Here is a 20,429-nt window from a genome sequence, read left to right as displayed (position 1 = left end):
TTTCACTGAAATATTTGAAAAGTTATGGATTAAAATATTCAACTGTGTCTCAGTTTTACAAGGTGTTCCCTATTAAAAATATGTTACAAAATTTTTTTTTTTTGCTGGTTCTAAAAATTTTTTAAAATTTGATAAGGGATGGATTTAATAGCAAGTTTACTACTGAAGTCATTTGTTAATTAAAAGGCATTATAAAAAATAAGGGAAAAGGAATAAGGGCAATCATTTCCCGGGGTGTATATCCCGTTAATTAAAAAGTTCAAAATGATGGAAATATTTTCAGTGAAAATTTTTTTTAAATTTCAAAAAATGAATGCTTTATTTTACAATTCATAATTTAACTTATGTAAATGTTAATTTTTTTAAAATCTTTTTTTCACATGCTATTTGCTAAAATCAAAAAAGTTAATTATATTTCTTATTAATGTACACTCAGCACCCCATCTTAACAGAAAAAAACAGAAATGTTGACATTTTTGCAAATTTATTAAAAAAGAAAAACTGAAATATCACATGGTCATAAGCATTCAGACCCTTTGCTGTGACATGACATGTAAAGTCCTTTAATATGTTTGTGATATATCTTTTTTATGTTGTTGTTTGATTGCACCTTGTCGAACCGGTCTGGGAAGTCTAAATCTCAATATCTGAAAATCTGAGTTAGTTTCATTTCCTTCAGATGTGGCTGAAGGTTTTCAATCTGGGGAAACGAAAGTGAAGGAGAGGGAGATCACAACACACACAGATGCGTTCAAAGGATGGGAAGGTGCAGCCATAAATAGGCTATGTGATATTTAATCTTATTTTTTTAATCTGTCAATTACGCAATCACGACATTTGATGAGTTGTGTTTCAGACGTTTCGGTCGAAAGTCAAGAAGAAACGAAAGTTAAAGAGTGTTATTGTAGTCATTTACACGGAAATGCCCCGCCTCGTTGTGTTGGTGAACATTTAAAGCTGCGTGCTCAGCGACATCTCATCATTTCTACTCGCGAGGCCAGAGCATCAGGAGCAGCAAGCAGCCGCACTAACTCAGAGAACTGACCGAGTTGAGGAAACAGCTGCATGATGGCGTGAGTAGCTGTTCATGCGTTTCATATCATTATCATCGTTATGATTAGTTTAATATCTTATCATTGTGTCTTTGAGCCAACGCGTATTACCATTATAGATCCTTCAAGACATTGATGATGTATTCAAACACTGATGTTCAGTCTGATGTTTCTTTCTTCCTTCTTAACTTTTTTCTTAAATATGAAATCCAGATCTTGCAATTACGAGATATTTTGTAACAGTGCCACAGATTATACAAAATATTTTTAAATAATGTATTTTACCTAACAATTATTACTGATCAGTTGTTTTCTTTAAGTTTCATCCGACACTTCTAAGAATATAATTCTGGTGGAGAAATGTAAAATGTATTTTATTTTCCAAATTCATAGCCTACTCACTTACTCACGTGTTCTCCTCTGGGGCTCACACTTTCCTTTCCTTTCCTTTCCTTCCTTCCTTCCTTCCTTCAGCCATCTTTTGTTTCTTCCTTCTGAACCCCTCCTTTTTGTTTCTCCACACCTGCCTCACCAGCAGCATCCTACCTTTCTTTACTAATGTATTTAGTCATCACTTTGTTCATCTTTGTGTTTTCTTTCAGCCTTTTTTTTCTTCTACTTTTTCTTTCCCACCGTGTTATTCCTAAATTCTTATACTTCTTTCCTCATCCATTCCTTCTTTCGTTACTCCTTACTTATTTCCTTCCTGTCCATTCACTGCGCCCTCCTACATTTCTCATCCCCTCATATCCTTCCTTACTTCCTTTTTTCCTTGCAACCTTTCAGATCAGAAACTGTTTATTTGTCACATACACAACCATACACGGTGCCTGCAGTGACATTATTTTCTTTCAAAGGAGCTAACAGATTATTATTTATTATTTATTTCCTGGGCATTCAATGCTCCTTACTCCATTTATATCTTCTTCCCTTCCTAAACATGAAATGAACAATGATTATCCAAACATACACGCCACCAAGCATATTATATGAACCTAGTGATGTATTGTACTATGTTGTCTTTTCATCAGTTGTTCTCAGAGTAAAAAACAACTAGTGGCAAAACTGGAGGCCCTGCAGTGTCACTTCACCTGGAATATGGAGACCAACAAGAAGAAACTTTTACGTATCAACGACATGCTGGTGGACATCGGCACAGAGGAGGGAAACAGCTGGCTGGGTCACATCTACAACCTGCAGGGGTTCATTCAGTACCAGCTGGGCTCCACCGAAGACGCCCAGAGTTTCTTCAACAAGGCTGCAGAGGCCTTCCGCCAGATGAGGAAAGCAGATGGCGGTCCCTGGTTAGTGGTGAACTACGGGAACCTGGCTTGGCTGCACCACCACCTGGGAGACCAGGCAGAGAGCGAGGCCTACCTGTCAAAGGTAGACGCCTTGATGAAGAAATACCCATCACCATCGCAGGACGAGCTCCATGCAGAGACCTACGCTGAGAAAGCCTGGACCCTGATGAAGTTCAGCACAGACAGAGAGCTGGTGGCAGATTGCTTCCAGAGAGCCATCAAGATGCAGCCAGAGATGGTGGAGTGGAACACCAGTTACGTCTTAGGGTTAGTGAGTGACTTTAAGTACAGAGACAACGAGGTGGAGGCTGACATCTTGGAGAAAATGAGAGTCGCCCAGGAACAGGATCCAGAGAACTTCTACCTCGCTGCTTGCTACCTTGAGCAACGTGGAAAGAAAGGAGAAGACGTTAAGGATGAAGCACGTGAGTTGGCCGTAAAGGTTTTGAGAAATCCCGTCAGCAGCTACAATGGCATTAAAGCGATACTAAGGGTTTACAGAAACTACGTTTCTATTGATGAGGCCATTGCTCTGGCAGAGGAGGCTCTGGAACTCCATCCAGATGAGCGCTATCTGAAGAGATGTGCTGCACTCTGTCTGAAATGGAAGATCATTTTTTCCTGGGACCGTCACACAAAGCAAAGCATGATAGACAGAGCAGTCAGTCTCCATGAGGAGGTGATTTCTCTCTACCCTGATTCTTCACTTGTGAAGAAAATAGACCTTGCAAATATACACGCAAAGTCAAATAATGGCATGGATAGAGCTGACCAGATGTACCAGGACCTGCTAATATTGGATCTGGAACCGGCAGAGAAACAGCTCCTCTACAACCAATACGCAAAATATTTAAAATTCGATCGAAATGATTCCAACCAGTCAGTACGGTACCACATGAAGGCGGCAGTGATACCGGTACAATCCTTCTATCGTGCGAACAGCATCAATCTTCTGGAGAAGATCAAAAATAAAAGCTGGAACCGAATGGGTAGAGAAATAGAGGAGTTTCTGGAAAACCTGCAAGAGCCATAGTGTTTGTTTTTTACAACACTGATCCTAGTTCTGGAAACAAAAGATATTGCTAAAGAAAAATCTGAAAATACTTATAAATTGATGAGTTGTTTCCTTTGGTGGCAGGTGTTTTTACAGGTTTTTAGTTAATGGGGGAAAAAGGCTTTAAAAAACTATATAAAAAAATATTGTCATTTGTATCACGGACTGATCATTCAATATACCACGGGTCTTTTAAATAACATCCACTGTGACATGTTTAAAGTCATTATCATAAATAAATATTACTTGGTTCATTACAATAGATCTTGATCATATGTTGTGTTTGTTATATTCCTGTTTTGTGTTGTTTCCTCTCCTAGCACTGAATGTCACGTAAGAGCATTTATACTTCTACAGTACATGAAATCTGCTTTGCTGTATGTAAAATATTTTAGTATAATTAGTCAATTTGATGCACGCTGTAAACTGAATATTAGAGCCAGATGAGTGTATGGATTAAAAGGATGTCAAGCTGTGTCTCAGTTGTACACAGTTGCCTACCAATACTATTAAATATAATATGTGTACACGAAGAAATCTTCAAGTTGTGTTTTTTTTTGCTGGTTACTACACAAGAAATTCATGTATTCTACACAATGTTGCAGTACAGGGCGCGAATGGATTTAATCAGACTACAGCTCTTGAAAGCTACTGCCAAAGATCATGTTAGGTTTAATTAAACAGAACCCCGTCAGTGTGAGGTGGAAACCAAACAGTACAGGGAACACCGGAAAGTGGCCAAAGAGCGGCACAATGCATGTGTCCAGGTAAGCGCTGTTCATATCAACACTGTGTTCACAACTTAATAAGTGTCTTTAAAATGATGCACGCTAAGTTAATATTTGGGTCAGTGACAAAAAACGGTGCGTTTATGATATTGTGTTATAAACTGTCGATAATATGATAATAAACATGAGCAAATATATTTATGTTGTACATCAAATTAAAGAAGACAACTTGGGCTACAAGTATCAGTGAGCCATTTCAACAACTCAAACACCAACTGAAATAAAAATTAAAATATCATAATCATAATTTTGTCAGGTGTCGGCCCACTCAGAACGTTTCCGGAGCTAGCGACATGTAGCTTTGTGTATTTTCATAGAAGTTTCATCTTTATTTACTCTTAACCAGTGACATATATACTAATATTTACACACCTGAACAAAAGCTCACATGTGTTAACTTTATTATAACACCAACACAACATTATTCAAATAGCTGTTGTGGTTGCAGACCTTTTTAGTTTGGGTATGTCATTTCGAGCAGAAACCTCAAAAATCGTGTGGGGCTCAAAAGCTGTGCTTTAACATGTGTCTTTAAAATGATGCACACTAAGTCAATATTTGGGTAAATGACAAAAAAGGCTTTGTGGTGTATTTTGCATTAACAACAGCTTCTAAAAAGGACATTTTTAAAAAACGTACAAAATTTGATGTAATGCTGATCTCATTTGGTTACATGTATTTTTAACAGTATCTTTTTACTTCACATGCTAAAAAAATGTCAGGTGGCACAACCATATTTATTATAACTGAAATCTTTGATAAGTATCTCTTCGAGTGTCTATATTGACTAACACATTTTTATTGTATTGATGTGTTTTGTATTTATAATTAATTATATATATATATATATATATAGAGAGAGAGAGAGAGATTATTGCATTACTGCATTACCTTGGCCAGGGTTGGAGGTATATTTAGCATCCAATTGTATATTTAAACTAAGAAAAATAATGATAGAAATGTACAAATGAATACATCAACCATTTGGTCACTATTGTTTATTGCTCTAAATTAATGTTTTATCTGGATGAACCATTGAATGCATTATTTGCTCATCACCTGTCTTCCACGATTTCTTAATTAATCAGGCATCTACTTGAAGTCCTGTATTAGTTGTGGTTCTTGTTGGCAACAGCAATGTGTGACATTTAAAGAAAGAAAAATCTCTGCTCGAGTGCAGACCCAAACTAACAAGGGGTTATCTCTGCAACCACAAGGGCTAATTGAATATACTGTTGGTGTTATAAAAGGCCACACATGGGATCTTTTGTTCAGATGAGTCTATACGTTACTGGTTAAAAAGTAAATAATGAAGATAATACAGCAAACATTAAAAAAAGATTCAGTTTTGCCAAAAAGAAAAGAAAGTTATTTTAGGATGATTATCTCTTAGAAATGATGGAGTTGAAAGTTATAAACTTCTCAATAATATAGCACAATACGTGAATATTCTCTGTGTAATGTTCGACTTTGACAGAGTCAAGCAGAACAAACATTTTTTAGAATTATTTTAAAATATTTTTAGAATTATTTTAGTTTGCAGTGGCTGACTTATTCTCGCATCACATGAATGTGGCAGCGATACCGCATCAATCCTCGTTCAGGAGGAACAGCATCAGTGTTTGGGAGAAGATCAAAAGCGAAATGCAGGATTGAAATGCAAAGAGAAGTTGAGGAGTTTCTGGAAAACATGCGAGAGCCTAACACTGGACGAGAACATGCAATACGTGATCATCTCAATGTGGTCTTTTGTCTTTCATGACAAAGAAAATGATAGTATATCGAGATGAATCCGTGTCTCCAAGATTTTCCAGTCCAGTGTGGAAGACAAGCTAAAAAATATCAATTTGAATGTAAGACTGAATCATTCATGACACCCGTTAGGATGAATTACTTATTCAATCATTATTGAAAACCTTATTGGAACATATATTTTGAATCGCAGTATTTTCCACGAAGACCAATTTAGCATTTATAACATCAGTGTAGCATGAAAACTGAAAATACTGCTGTAATATTTTGTTGCATGTTATTTACATGTAAATAAAATCCCAGGTGCATCAATCAGAAGTTGTGTCCTAATCCTCCTCGGTAATAACATAACTTCCAAAACACAAAACTAATGAATCCGGGTCTTTATTTGCAGAATGTCAGGTCAGAGTATGAAGGCTCATTCTTACATACAAATGTTCTAAATTAAGACAGATCCCAAAACTGATCGGTAACGGCCAGGGAGTTTTGTTTTGCAGCTGACTAAATATACCTGAAAATAAAATATATATATATACATAATGATATATACGTTAACGTCCAGGACTATTACTGTGAACTAGTCAGCAACCTACTGGTCAAGGACAGAGAAGAGCTCCAGTTACATATTTACTGTAAACAAAAGCCATATCTGAAATATTTATTTATATATATTTATATATATATATATAACACAGAATTCTATAATTCAAATAAACTTAGAGTATAACTGTTGATCCATTAAACCAACACTCAGCACTCTGTTATTGTACAGCAAGGATGTTTTATGACCCGCTTTGTTAACAGTTGCTAAGCAACCTCTTACTTCCTGCTTTCATCATGAAGGCAATGAAACTCCTAGAAACTAAAGGCTCATTCAGTCATTTATCATTATATTTGAAGGAATTTTTATATTTACAACATCAGAGTGAAATGAAAAAAGCGTTAGCACCAGTGCTTAAACACTGGTCTCACGAATAACCAACATTTCAAACTACACCTCATCCTACACTGTGGCACAGAAAGGTTTTTTTTTTATGCACATAGCTCGTGCTTTTCATTATACAAATAAATATTCAAATGTGTGATTTGTGGCTTTTATTTAACACTTGTGTCCATCTTAATAAAACCCACTCAGGCATTCACAGACTGCAACCACCACCACCAACCAATTACACATCAGTGCATGGGGATTTTATTATTCAGACAGCAATGATTCTGAGACCAACTTTACCGTCAATCAATTATCTACCAAACCTCGTTAGCACCTGGCACTGCCATAAAAACAGGTAGGTGCAGAAAAAGCTTACCTGCAGTCAGTGTGGAAACGCAACCCGAAGGATTCTCTCCCCGTCAGGTATAAGGGCAATAAAATAGAACTAACGAAGCAAGATTAAACAACATAATGTCTGATAAACTAAGATTCTCTGTGTTTTAGATAAATGGCCCCATGGCTCAGGGTTTTTGAGACAGGCGCAACACAATATGGTTTTTATTAAGAAACCATATTTAATATCCTATGTAAATTAGCATAAATCCTCGATTTGGAGAGATCCATGATTGACTTTAAAACCAAACTTGGTTAACGCTGCGAAAGGTATTCTACTAGGCCGCTTGATATACTCTGAGATGAAGGAGTGACAGAAATGCAAATTTATTTCAGTCTTCAGATTGAAGGTTTCAGAAGTGATTATTCTGACGATTTGTTAGTGCTGATCGAAAAACCCAGAAGTCCCCAACTCCCAAAGTGACATCAATGGTAAGTTGTTTTTGACGAGCAGTCTCAAGCACAAATATGGTCATCTGTGATCTAAATCTGAGGAACAGAAAGGTTCTGGTTCTTAGATATGATCGAGACACAGAATGCTGTCGTTGTCAGGGAACCGGGAGCAAGTGAAATCTCTAATCAGAGTATGATTTACTCACATTTGGCTCACTTTTATTGTGAATTAAAAAGTGAAAATGAACTCCCCATTTGTTTGAGGAGGGGCTCCTTAAGGACCCCCTTAAAGGACCCCTGAGCGCCCCCAGGCCCCAGGTTAAGAACCACCAACTTGAACCTATCAACATTGTCATTGATTAAATTATCTGTATATTAAGTAATGACTCACTCGGTTCCTACTGATGTGATGGGCTCAAGAGCCACTATTACAAATCCAATGTATCAAATATTTTTAACAGAAGTGGTGGCTTGATTAATAAAGTCATAACTGGGATTCTTGCATGCATGTAAACGAATTAGAAGAAGTGTTAAAAGGTCATAGGGTGCATGCGGTGACGAGATGCGTTCTCTGAAGGTCTTTGTGACCAGAGCGGTGGCCTTGCGGACCAGCTCCCGGAGGCCGGCGTGAATTCAAGTCGAGACAGTGTCTGTGTGTGTGTGTGTGTGTGTGTGTGTGTGAGAGAGAGAAAGGGGGCATTTAATGAGATTACACCGCTGCTAGGGTCTGCAGTGACTGTGGTGTAACCAGGCTAGCACTGTCCTGAAACCCCGCGTCACCATCAAAAAGCCCCGACGAGGTGGGAGTCACACTCAACTCCCAGAAGCGTGACACCGAGAAGACAAATCTAGCAAAAAAAAACTAGGGAAAAAACACAGAAGCACAGAAGCATCGACAGTCGTCAAACAACAACTGCAACATGTGTAAATGCAGCCGGTGTCAAACACGTCAGGGTGTGAGAATAGAGTATTAGAAGCCCTCAGTTTGGGGATAAGCTTTTAAATTAAGATGGAAACAACTAAACAAACACATGAGAGAGATTCAAGGTTCGATGCAGACGTGTGTGCGTTTCTTCCGCACACACATGCCTGTGAGTCTTTTCCTTAAAAAAAATAGAAAAAGGATTGGAACTCTAAAGCTCCCACTTGTTGCTCCCCTGATCTTATAGTTTTCGTGAGTAAATGGTACGTACTAAATTAGTAAAGGCTAATTTAGTTCGACATTTTCTTTAAACCTGAAAGGTCATTCGTCATCTTCCTTCTATGCTGTGTAAAGATAGAGGAAAAATGTCGCTCATGTGCTTTAAATGGCTGCTCGATAAAAGTGAGGACAGACGATCCCGGATCTGAAGGGGACCATCTTGATTTCCCCTCACGATATGGCGGACTGCAGCGCAGAATGAGATCGGGCTTGAACAGCGGTATCGAGGTTATTATCAATCATAAATTCACGAGTGTTTCGTTTGGCCCGTCAATCAGAGATCAATGGAGAGGTAAGGGTTTAAGTCCTGTACTGCAGCCAGCCACACGGGGGCAAAGTTGACTTTTTGGCTTCACTTTTGGGGAGCTGTTATTCTCTATAAAGTCTACATTAGAAACTTAATATTGTCAGTATTTAAAAAAAATGCTCAATAAGCTCTTCACATAAGAAGGATGGTGGTTGAGTTTCCATGTAGGCTATGACCTAAATGTTTGATTCCCTCCAGATATAATATTGTGACTTTGAAGTACTAAAAAAAAGTACTAAGCTTTCCTACTAAATGATGACGTCATCATTTAGTAGCATAGCCCATAAGTATTTTCTAATATTCAATGAATTCTCTCAAATATCCTTCCAAAAAGAAAGTGCCCTCCTCTTCCCTAAACCCACCTGTCACTTATGCTGCATTAAACACCTTTTTACCCACCAGATTGGTGAGTGCCCACCCATTTCAATCTGAAAAAAATATAGATTTTTCCTTGGCAACTCACACACAAACACACCTGATGAAAATACATTATGCGTTTTCCCCAAAAAATATATTATACTCGCTCATTGTGTGCATACGTTGTTGTTGTTGTTCTGGTCATCGACAGTTTACCTCCCGGTATTATTAAAACACAGCATTACAGTCCACACTCCTTCACGTTATCTCCGGGCCGATACTCACCTGGCCACTCGGATCCCAGTGTTTTCCCTTTTTTTTTTTTTTTTTTCAAAGTCGAGCCATGAAATAGCGAGATCCTTTTATTTATAAATAATATTTTTTTTTTAAACCTTTAGCTGCTGCTATTGTAAAGTTCCACGATGCAGAAGAGAAACATTGAGCCCTGTTGGTGAGAAACACAGTGACAGGAGACACGGAGTCTTATGTGCTGCCGAGCTGTCGGGCTGGGACTCCAGTTTGACTCCTTCTGTTCGAAAGAGACAACAGCGCCCCCTGCGGGTACTTCAGGGTACCACACCAACATGACATCTTATTTCTTTGGCAGAAACGCATGTGAGACTATCTGGATTACACGTGATGTTAAGAAATTATCATGTCGGTTGAACAGACCTTGTGTAAAAATGTTTAATCTTACACACACACAGAGTTCTTCTAAGCCGCCTCACCTTCTGTCGTGTAGCAACTATAAAGGTTACATTTAGTTTTGTTGTTTATTTTCTCAATTCAGTACAGGAGGGATGAGGTCGCGGGTTACTTACAATTCAAGTAGCAATACAAATACATTCAATTGCTCTGTAAACAAATACAATTCATGCATTTTATTACTACCGGAGTTACAAGTACATGCATAGTACCAGTTTGTGTAGTTTACAAGTAACAGCGGTAACAGTAGTGGTTGTGCAGTCGTCCATGGAGTGACATTATTAACGTCGATACTGATGCATCTACTTCAAGATTTTACTGAAGTAACTGTCAATAATATCTCATGCACTTTACTCCCCAAGGCTTTAAGAAGAAGAAACTGCATTTAATTACAGTAGAACGCTGTATTAGCATCATCATCCGATGTAAGGTGGCCCGAGGGGCCCAGATTTAGTTAATTGGCCCTATTTGGACCCGTAAAAAACTAGGAATTAATAACAAAGTCCATCTGCTTCCGGACAAGTGAATAGGTGTTCTTCAACTCAAACTGCATCTTCCTATAATCGTTAAATATTTCCTTAAATCATATCGATATATATTTCACTGCTATTCTTAAAAAGTGACATTATAGTAGGCGGGTTCAGTCGTTTTCAACCAGCCGTGTGTATATGAAGTAGTCATCAAACATTCTGTGAAGCAGAAATAACAAAAAGAAGGAGAGGTTTTTCTGGCCGTTATTCAACGCCAGCTTCTCAGTGATCCTGTAGGCCTCGGTCGGCCCATCGCCGCTACCGTCTGCTGGCTCTCTTGGCTCGCTGGCTTCTCCAGCATTTCTGTCAATAGTGAACTTATTCTTAACACGTGAACATCTGGTACAATAACACATGTCTCGTTTTATCCTTTTTTTTTTCCTTTGGGATCTAGAACCCCAAGATGACAAGTGAGAAAAAAGATTCTGGTGATTTGATCTAAATAGTGTTCTCAGCTGAAATTAAAAATTTTTTTTTTTGACCTTTTTTTTTTAAAATTAAAAAAATGTATTATATTAAATTTTTAATTATTTATATTTTACATATAAATATATTAATTTTTTAAAAAACAAATTTTAATAATATAAAAAAATTAAAATTTATATTCCAAAAAAACCCCCAAAAGTTTTTTGCCCCCCCGGAAAAAAAAGGAGTTTTGAAAAAAAGGGAAACTTTTAAAAAAACTTTTTTTTTTTCCAAAAATCCAAAAAGGAAAACTGCAAACAAAAAAACAAAAAAAACCGGTTTTTTGGTTATGGGGGGTTTCCTTAAATTTAAACCCCTTGAACCCTCCTTTTTGGACCTTTTGCCCCGGGGTGGTGATTTTTTTTACCATCGAAAGGTTTTTCAACAAAAAAGGCTGAAGGGGGTTTCCAAAAGTTTAAACCCCCTTTTTTGGAAAATTTTTCCTTTTTAAAAAAAAGTAAAAAGGACAAGCAGCCGAAAGGAAAAATTTTTTGTTTTAAAATTGTTGGGGGGCATTCGAAAAAAGGGGGGAATTTTTAAAAAAAAATAAAATTTTGAAAAAAAAAAGGGCCCGCGGGGCCGGCTAAAGTTTAAAGGTTTTGGGGTTTTCGGGAAAAAAAAAAGGGAAAAAAAAAAAATACGGGGGAAAAAAAAGAAAGAAAAAATAAAACCCTTCCTTTTTTTTTTAAATTTTCCATTTTAAAAAAGCTTTTCCCCCGGATAAAAAAAAACCCGGAGGGATTGCCCAAAAAGGAAAAAAAATTTTAAAAAACAATTGGAAAGTTTCCTGCAAAGTTTATTCGAAAAATAAACAAACAATAGTTAATTTTTTTTTTAAAAATTTTTAACCCGGGGTCTTTTTTAAAAATTTGCTTTGGGCCAAAAGGGCCCTTTTGGTTGGCCCCATTTTAAAAAAACCTTTTTTTGGGTTACCAAAATTTTTTCACCTTTCCCCCATTTTCCTTGTGGGACCCAAACTTGAAACCCCCCCTTCTTATTGGTTTAAAAAAATTTAAATCCAAAGAAAAACAAATAAAAAAAAGGGGTGCTGTGGCTGCGGGGCTTTTCTAAAGCCCGGTTTTTATTTTTACACCAGCTGTTGCGCGGGGGAAAGGAAACCTCCGCCGGGGAAAAAACCAAATTTTAAAAAACGACACTTTTTTGGAAAAAATATTTTTAAAAACCAATGAAACCGTTGGGTTTTCCAAGAAAGACCAAAAAATTTAACAAAACTTTTACCAAATTAGGAAACAAAACCTTTTCGCCCAAATTTGAAATGTAAAAAAAGTTTGGGGTTTAATTCCCAAAAAACAGCACAAGGGGGGGAAAATAAATAAATAAAGAAAAATTACACAAAATAGGAAAATAAAAATTAAAAAATTTTCAAAAAATGAAAAAAATTTTTTAAAATTGATTCCTGTGAATTTTACATAATATTAATTCCTGGTTTTTATTTTTAAATACTTTAAAAAAAATTTATTGAAAAAAATTTATTTAAAATTTTTTTTTAAAAAAAATTATTTTTTAAGATTTTTTTTATTTATATTCTTATTTAAAATTTTAAAAAAATGAACCTTTTTTATAAACGGGTTCTTTTGAAAAACCCCAGGAGTTCTCCTGGAGGGAGCCGAAAAGGTTTTCACCCTTTTTTTTCGGGTTTGCAAAGGCCCAAAAAATAAAGCAAAACCCCCAATTTTGGGGGGACTTTTGTAAAGAGTTTTTTAAGGGAAAGGTTTAAAAGTTTTTGGGAAATTTAAAGCCCCATTGGGTTTTGTTTCTCAGGGGACCAAACCCATTTTTTTAAAAATTTTTCCTTTTTACTTTGGGAAAAACAGGCCTCAAGGGGCAAAACAAAATCGAAAAAAGTCAAAAAAAGGGGGTTTTCCTGCGGGGGTAAAGGGGATCGGTAAAACGATGGGGAAGTTACCCCCGGGGGAACGGTTTTTAAAGGGAAGGAAGGCCCTTGGGAAATATTTTGGGGCCCAAAAATTTTTTAAAAAAACGTTAAAGTAAGCCAAAAACAAAAGGTTTTTCCCTTTTAAAAAATTGTGAAATCCAAAATTAAAAATTTAATTTCCTGCCATATTTAGCCCCCCAAAATTTCTTCATGAATTTTTTTGAAAAAAAAAAGGAAGTTTTATTAATTTTTTTTTTTTGGGAAAAATTGAAAAATTCCCAAAAGGAGCAAAAAACCCCCCAAGGGGGGAATAAATTGTTACCAAACCTTTTTCTTTTTTTTTAAACCCCGGGGAAAGGGGAGAACTCGGGGGGGCCCCCAGAGGGGCCCCGTCCCCCTAGGTTAATTTTAAAGGGGAGAAAAAGAATATTTCCCAATATTTTGGGCCCGGCGGGGCCAGGTTCCCAGAAGGGGGAAATAAATTTTAGGCTCCTTTAAGGTTTTCCCCTTTCATGGCAAAAACCAACCGGGGAGGGGCTTTTTAAAAGGACCAAAAGGGTTTTTCCATTTTTCCTCACCATGAAAAGGGGGAGGGGTTGAAGGGGGTTGAAAAAAAACAAAAGAATCACAATTTTGAAAGATCAAAATAAACCAAAAATTTTTTTTAAATTTTTCCAAGCCAACAAAAAAAAAAGCCCCCCTTTAAAAAGGATTTTTATCCTTTTTTAAAAATTTTAACTTCCCAATGGTTCCCCCTTCCCAACATAAAGGGGGACCCCCGGAAAACCACCAACCCCGGGAAATAAAAAGGGAAAATAAAGAAGCATTGGGGGGGGTGGAAACCTTTTTTGCCCCCATTTTTATTTGGGACAAACCCCAACGGCGGCCTTTTTTAAAGACGCAAGTTCCCAGGGATTAAACCATGCCGATAAATAAGAGTCGGTAAAATTTAATAATTTGCCGGCCCGACATGGTATCCGGGGGGGTAAGTACCTCTTTATAAAATTTAAAAGTTTTTAAAAATAAAAGCCCAAAACCTTTCTGTTAAAAAGGTTTTTAATTTATTGGGCCCCATTTTTTTGAAGGGAAATTCCCAAGAACCCCCCAAAAAAATTTAGTTTAAGGAAAAAGGCAAAAGTTTTAAAAATGAGAACATTTTTTTAAAATAATTAAAAAATTTTCATTTTTAAGGCCCAAAAACTGGCCCAAGGGTTGGGGATATTAATTACGGGTTAGAATATCCCCCTTCCCCTGTTTTGGGGCCTTTAGCAGAAATTTTTGTTTTTTTCCCATTTTTTTCTTTTTTTCTGGCAAAATACTTTTTTTTTAAACCCCTTTTAAGGTTTTTTTTCCATTAAATCAAATTGCAAAAGGGGGGTTTTTTTTTAAAAAACCTTTTAAAAAATACAAAAAATTTTAAAAAAATCAAAAATTTTGTTTTGTTAAGGACCAAAAACGAAAAAGGGAAACAAGTTTTTTTTGGGGGAATTTAAATTTTTAATTTATTAACAGGGGGGAAGCAAAAACCAGAACGGGAAAATAAACTTTTAAAGGGGCTTGGGGGGGTGGGGGCCAAACTGCTCAATGCAAAAAAACAAAAGGCCTGTTTAAAGACCAGGTTCTTTGGGATTAAAACGCCTTTGTTATTCATCAAGGGGGCATTGTTTGAAAAATTTTAAATTTTAACTGTTGAAAAAGGTAAAAGGAACCCAGAACATTGCTTGTTTAAATCAGAATTTGTTTGAAAAGCCCAAAACCAAAAAAGTTCACAAAAAATGTTTAATTTTAATTAAAGAAATAAAAAGCAAAAGGAAATTGTTGCAAAACAGTTTTTTTTGGGGGGGCCCTTTCCCTTTATTTTTTTTTTTTAAATTTAATATTTCTCATTTTCTTTTTCTAAGATTTTAAAAGAACAAGGCAAAACCCCAGTTTGGAAGCCGTGCCAAACCCGGGGGGTCCCCCCCGGGGCCCCCGGGTGGCCCTTTCCCCTCCCCCCGGGTTTTTGGTAACCCCCACAGGCCCCCCTGTGGTCCCCACCCTTGGGCTCTGGAAACCCAAAAAGAGAAAAAAGGGGGCTTGGGGGAGACTTAAAGGGGGGTGGGGGGACCCAAAACTTTTTTTTCCCGTTCGCCCAACCTTTCCCTCTTTTAAGTCCCCAAAAGAAAAATAAAAGGGAACACAGGGAACCCAAATCGTTTAAATGGGGGGGAAATTTACAAACGGCGAGGGGTTTTTAAAGGGCCCGTGTTTTATAATCCATAAATTGGGGTTTACCCAAGAAGGATAATTTTTTTGAAAAAACATTTTGGGGGGAAAATTGAATTGGAAATTTATCCGGGGAAAAAAAATTTGCAGAAAAAATTTTGGTACTTTTTCAAACTTTTTAAAGGAAATTTAAGGCCCCTTTTAAAAAACAAAACCTAAATAACCCTCAAATTTTTTTTTAATTTTAAATTGAGAAAACATTTTTAATTGTGCCAAATATTTGCCCCCTCGGGGGGAATTGGGGTTGGAAAAGCCCTAAGAAGCAAGGGGGAAAAAATTTTCCTAAGTTTTTTAAAACCCTTTTGGGAGATTTTCTAAAGGGGAAATTTCCCAGGGCATTGGAAATATCTGATTAAAACAAAACACAACCTCTTTTGGTGAACAAATAAAAGGGCCCAGGGATAGGGGAAACAAGTTTAAAACCCTTCAACCCAACCCCAAAAAGGGGAAAGAAGGGGCCATCAAAAAGGGGGAAGGATTTCCAAAGTCTTTAACCTCCCGGGGGTGGTTTGTTAAAAAAATTTGGTAATCGGGGAAAATAACCCAAAGTGAAAAAAACCTCCAACCCTTTAGATCCCCAAGTGAAACTTTTTCTTATTGCAAAAAAGGGGAATTTGTTTTATTTTTTAAAAGGGGGTGCCCGCAAAAAAGGTTTTAAACCAAATCCCAGTTTTTGGGGGGAAAAGGTTAAGGGCCTTTTGATTGAGGGGGGAATAAAAAGGTTTTCCCCAAAAAAAAGGTAAAAACTTTTCCCCTAAATTTTTTTAAAATTGTTTAAAAAAATAATTTCCCAACCAATATATTTAAATCTGTTAATTTTTCGGTTAAAGAAGAAAAAATCTTTTCCACCAGCCCCCAAAATTTAGTTTTTAAGGACCAGGAGGAAAATTATTAAAAACACAAAAAATGTTGAAATGGTAAAAAAAAAGAGGTGGGGGGGGACAAGTTTTTTAAAACGGAAAAACTGAAAAAAGAAAACCCTTCCAAACTTTTATAAGGGGCTTTTAGCAGAACCTAACCCCCAAACCCCTTATTTTGGTGTTCGGGAAACGTTTTTTTAAAACTCCGGGTTTTACCAAGCAATTAAACATTTTTGGGAATTGACCCCCCTCACCCCTTTTTTTAAAATGTGTGTTTAAAAAACAACTCTCCTTTAAAAACCTTTTCCAAAATTTCTTTTTTCAAAAAAACAAAGGGGCCCCAATTTAAGGGTTTAACATTTAATTTATTCGGCAAGGGAATGCAAAAAACCCCTGGGGGTTTTGTTTGGGAGGGGGGCCCAAATTTAAGGGGGGAGACTTCCCATTTAAAATGGGGGTAACTTTTTAAACCCAAAACTTAAAGGTTTTTTAAATTGGAAACGGGTGAATTCCGGGGTTACGGAAGGTTTTTTGAAAACTTTTTGACCCGGTGCAAAATCCTTTTTGAAAAAAAGGTTTTTAACAGAAAAAATCATTCCAAAAATTGACTTTTTCTTTTTTTTTAAAAAATTCCCGTTTCTGCCTCCTTAACAAGGGTCTGGGCGGGGAAAAACAGGAAAGGGGGACAAAAGGTTTAATAAAGAGAAGGAACAGGGGGGGAATGAGCAAAGGTGAGGGGTTTTGGAAAAGGGGCGGGGGGCCTAAAGGGGGGGGGGTGGTGGGGGGGAGTTTCTTAAATTTGCCGGGGCTGGGGTTTTGGGACCATTAACCCCCTGAAGCTCGGAGGGGTGGGGAAAGGCCTGTTTCCAGCAAAAGGGGTTTAGACCTTGGGGAAAGCCGGGGGTGGGGCCCGTCCATTGGGGGTTGGGCCCATCCGGGTCCGCCGTATCCTGTAAAAAAGGGGGCCCCCAAAAATTTTTGGTTGGTGGTCCTCCTTTTCCCCCTGGTCCCCCCTTCCTCCCCCTTTGGGGCGGGGGTTCGGGGGGGGCTAGGCCCTTCTCCGGGGTTTGGACTTGGGGTTTGGGGGGGGTTTAGGGGGTCAAACATCCCCCCTCACTTCTAAAGAAAGGAGAGCCGCTGAAAAATCGGGTTCCTTTTGGGTTAAAAACCCTTTCGTCGGCCCGGGCCCCAAACCTTCCCCCCCGGGCCCCCAACCCCCGGCTGGCCGGGGCCCCACCGTTTGTTCTTGTGAATAAACCTGAAAAAGGCCCTTGGGAAATTTCTTCACAGGAAAAACTTTGTCTTCGGGCCACCTTAAAAATTAAAAATAACCAAAATAAAATGAACAAAAAAATTTTTTATTAAAAAATAAAAAGGAAAAACCCCACAGGGACCTAAAATCTGCAGCCCCCCTTAAATCTTGGTGGCATAAGATTTTTATAATTTAAAAACCTTTACCCCCAAAAAGTGGGGTTTAAAAAAAGAGGGGGAATCGGGGGCTTAATGAAATTAAAAAAAAAACCCCAAAAAAATAAAAATTTTTAAATTTTAAAAAAAAAAAGGGGGTTTCCAAAGGGTTTGGCATGTTTGGACCTAAAAAAAGGGATTTTTCCCTCTTAACAAAAATTTACCGGTTTTGAAATTTTGCAAGCCCCAAACAACAAATTTGGGAAAATAAATTTTAATTTATTTATTTTAAAATTTTTTGGGGTATCAAATCTGTGGTGGGTTCACAACATTAACCCTCCAAAAATAGTTTTCCGGACTTTTGGGGGTTTGAGGGAAAATGCTTCGCAAATGAAGACCCGATAAATCATTAAAAAGAACTGCTGAGGTAAACAGGGCCCCAAAAGTAACCCGGGTTCTATTGCAAAATTTGTTCTCTTTCCGGGGTCACTAAAAGGGTAAAGGAAAAAAGACAAACTTGGTCCCTTTGTTTTGAAAATCCTCCTCCTCTTCCAAAGCAGGCCTGCAGGGTGGAGATGGTGATTGTTTCTAAAAATGTGTTCTCGTCTGTCCTTGTGAAACATCATAGGGAAAAGGGGCTTTCCAATTCTAAAGCCCCCAAAAGGGGAAACCAACGGTCCAGATGCCCAGATGGGACTTGTTCCTTTTTCCCGGGCAGAATGCTTTTCCCCACCACATGGGGAAAAATTTGGCAAACAATACAAAACTAAATGTAAACTTTAAAAGGGATTTTTCGGGGTAATTTAGTTGTTTAGGCATCACATCTGGGGGGTTGTCAAGATTAAGCCCCCATAAAAAGGATCTGAGGTGATGATGTCTTGGGTGAGCTGCTGGTCTAATTGCAGGATGAGTATCACCTGTTCCGGGGGTTCGTACACATCGGGGGGGAGCCTTAGGACGCCGGCCCAAAACCTCGGGTAAGGATGAAACCTTTTCCCCCCCCACCCAGAAGGGCTGTCTGGTCCCATCCCCAGACAAAAAGGGTTTTAAAAATCCTGCAGCGAACAGGCTGAGGGTCTCAATCCGGTCGCTGCCTCTTCCCAAAAGCAGTGTGTTCTGTTTGTGGAGGATCCGAGGCCTGAAGGGGGCGGAGATCGTGGTCCTCATCTCAAAATGCTTCCGTCTAACTTGTGAAACATCTTAAGTCGGGCAAGGGTTCCAATTCTGAAGTTCCAATAGAGCCAAAGTGGGAGGAGTCCATCTGACCCGGGTTTTTTGTGACTCCGCCCACTTTAAACCCATTGTGCACCCAAAAATATTGTCATTTGGGAGACAAATATCCCAGAATTCTGCCTCCTTAAAATTGTGCTGGGACGATTTGGTGGCGTGATGGTAAACATGCTTCACAAAGAGCCCGAGTAAACTCAAGAGCAAAAACAGCTGATGTGATGATGTCATAAAGTGAGCTGCTTTATAAAGGCAGAATGACCACTGGTCCCCCCACCATGGGACCCCAAAGTGCAAAACAACTTCTTCAGGATTGACCCAAAACCTGTGCTGCAGGATGAAACCTATTCCCAACCCCGCCAGGCGAGGGAAGGCTGTCTGGGGCTTCATCAGTCCTGCCAGACATGAAGGTTTAAGATCCTGCAGCGAGCAAGTGGTCGGCCTCAATCCTCCCCCTGTCCTCATCCGCCCCGCCAGTATCTTCGGAAGGAGAAACAGTCCCAAGTCCTCTTTTTGGTCCTTTTGGGGGGGCCCCCTTCCCTGGTCCTCTTCAGGGAGGAGCCGAGGCCGGAGGTGGGGGGGCGGAGTCCTCCGTCCTCTTCGTCCTCTTCTGGCCGGGGAAAAAGGGGGCGGCGCCCAAGGAAGGGGATGGGGGGAAAGGGAAAGGGGCTGGTCATCTTCTTCGTCCTCCTCTCGGACATGGAGCCGTACCCGGAGTCCTCGCTGTCCGAGATGGCCTCCTCTCCTCGTCGTCATCAAATGGGACCTGGGGACCCCACCAACCGCGACCCCAACCCCCGGCCCCCCAACCCCCCTCAGGCATGGCCTGCCCCACAAATAATAACAGCCTCACCTCGATTACCTTCGCTCTGAGGCGATCCGGATGAAGTCCAGCGCAGGCAGCATGTCGTTCAGAGCAGCTAAGAGGAAAGGTTCAAACCGTCAGGTTTTCCCGTAACAGGAAATAAATATTTCTGTATTACATTTAGCAATAATATATTATTATTAGAAATAAAGAAGAAAAAAAAACAGCGTATCCTAACAACGACAGACCACATAAGAGAGCTTAAGAGTGCATAAGAGCCTTTTATACATTTAACAGTTACATCCAACATAGTGCAGCTCTGTTTAAACAGATGAGGGAATCAGAATCAAGTAATGCTGCTTCCATGTGACACTTCATGTTAAACTTTAATACATTTTGTAAATCTTAAAAAAATATGTTTCACAAAGATGGACATGTTGACTATATAATAAAGATTTATTCTAATGGAAATCATAATAATAATATTTATCGTTATTGATAATGTCAGCAGCATTTGCATATGCCCCAAACAACAAAGTGGGGTTCATAATGAATTAGTTAATTTAATAATTATTCATTCATAAAGTTTGGGGGCCTTTCACAGCTTTTTTGGTGGTCAATTAAGCGACAGTTGAGCTCTCGGCAAAGACATTTATTCAGGACGTCGGTGAATAAAAATATGAATAAATGGTTCGAGATAAACGGCTTGAACGTATTTAATATACAAAAAACCGGG

At 38.5% G+C, this 20,429-nt stretch overlaps 2 protein-coding genes across 2 annotated transcripts in view; one reads left to right on the top strand and one right to left on the bottom strand.

Moving 5' to 3' along the window:
• Positions 1-416: 416 nt before the first annotated feature.
• Positions 417-3,935, top strand: LOC130193819 (interferon-induced protein with tetratricopeptide repeats 1-like). Its single transcript, XM_056414577.1, has 2 exons — positions 417-1,073; positions 2,084-3,935. The coding sequence occupies exons 1-2, from the start codon at positions 1,066-1,068 to the stop codon at positions 3,387-3,389; spliced, it is 1,314 nt and encodes a 437-aa protein (XP_056270552.1). The 5' UTR covers positions 417-1,065; the 3' UTR covers positions 3,390-3,935.
• A 4,441-nt stretch (positions 3,936-8,376) lies between these two features.
• LOC130194151 (pre-mRNA-splicing factor 38A-like) overlaps positions 8,377-20,429 on the bottom strand; it is a 25,918-nt gene continuing 13,865 nt past the window's right edge. Inside the window, exons 9-10 of the mRNA XM_056415041.1 lie at positions 19,751-19,808; positions 8,377-8,515 (exon numbers count right to left, since the gene is read on the bottom strand). Of these exons, the coding sequence (XP_056271016.1) occupies positions 8,377-8,515; positions 19,751-19,808 (197 nt within the window). The remainder of the gene's footprint in view (positions 8,516-19,750; positions 19,809-20,429) is intronic.

The sequence above is a fragment of the Pseudoliparis swirei genome, chromosome 5 (assembly GCF_029220125.1).
Source record: "Pseudoliparis swirei isolate HS2019 ecotype Mariana Trench chromosome 5, NWPU_hadal_v1, whole genome shotgun sequence".
Taxonomy (NCBI): Eukaryota; Metazoa; Chordata; class Actinopteri; order Perciformes; family Liparidae; genus Pseudoliparis; species Pseudoliparis swirei.
Note: the sequence above shows the minus strand (reverse complement) of the source record. Positions and strands in the feature narration are given on the sequence as shown.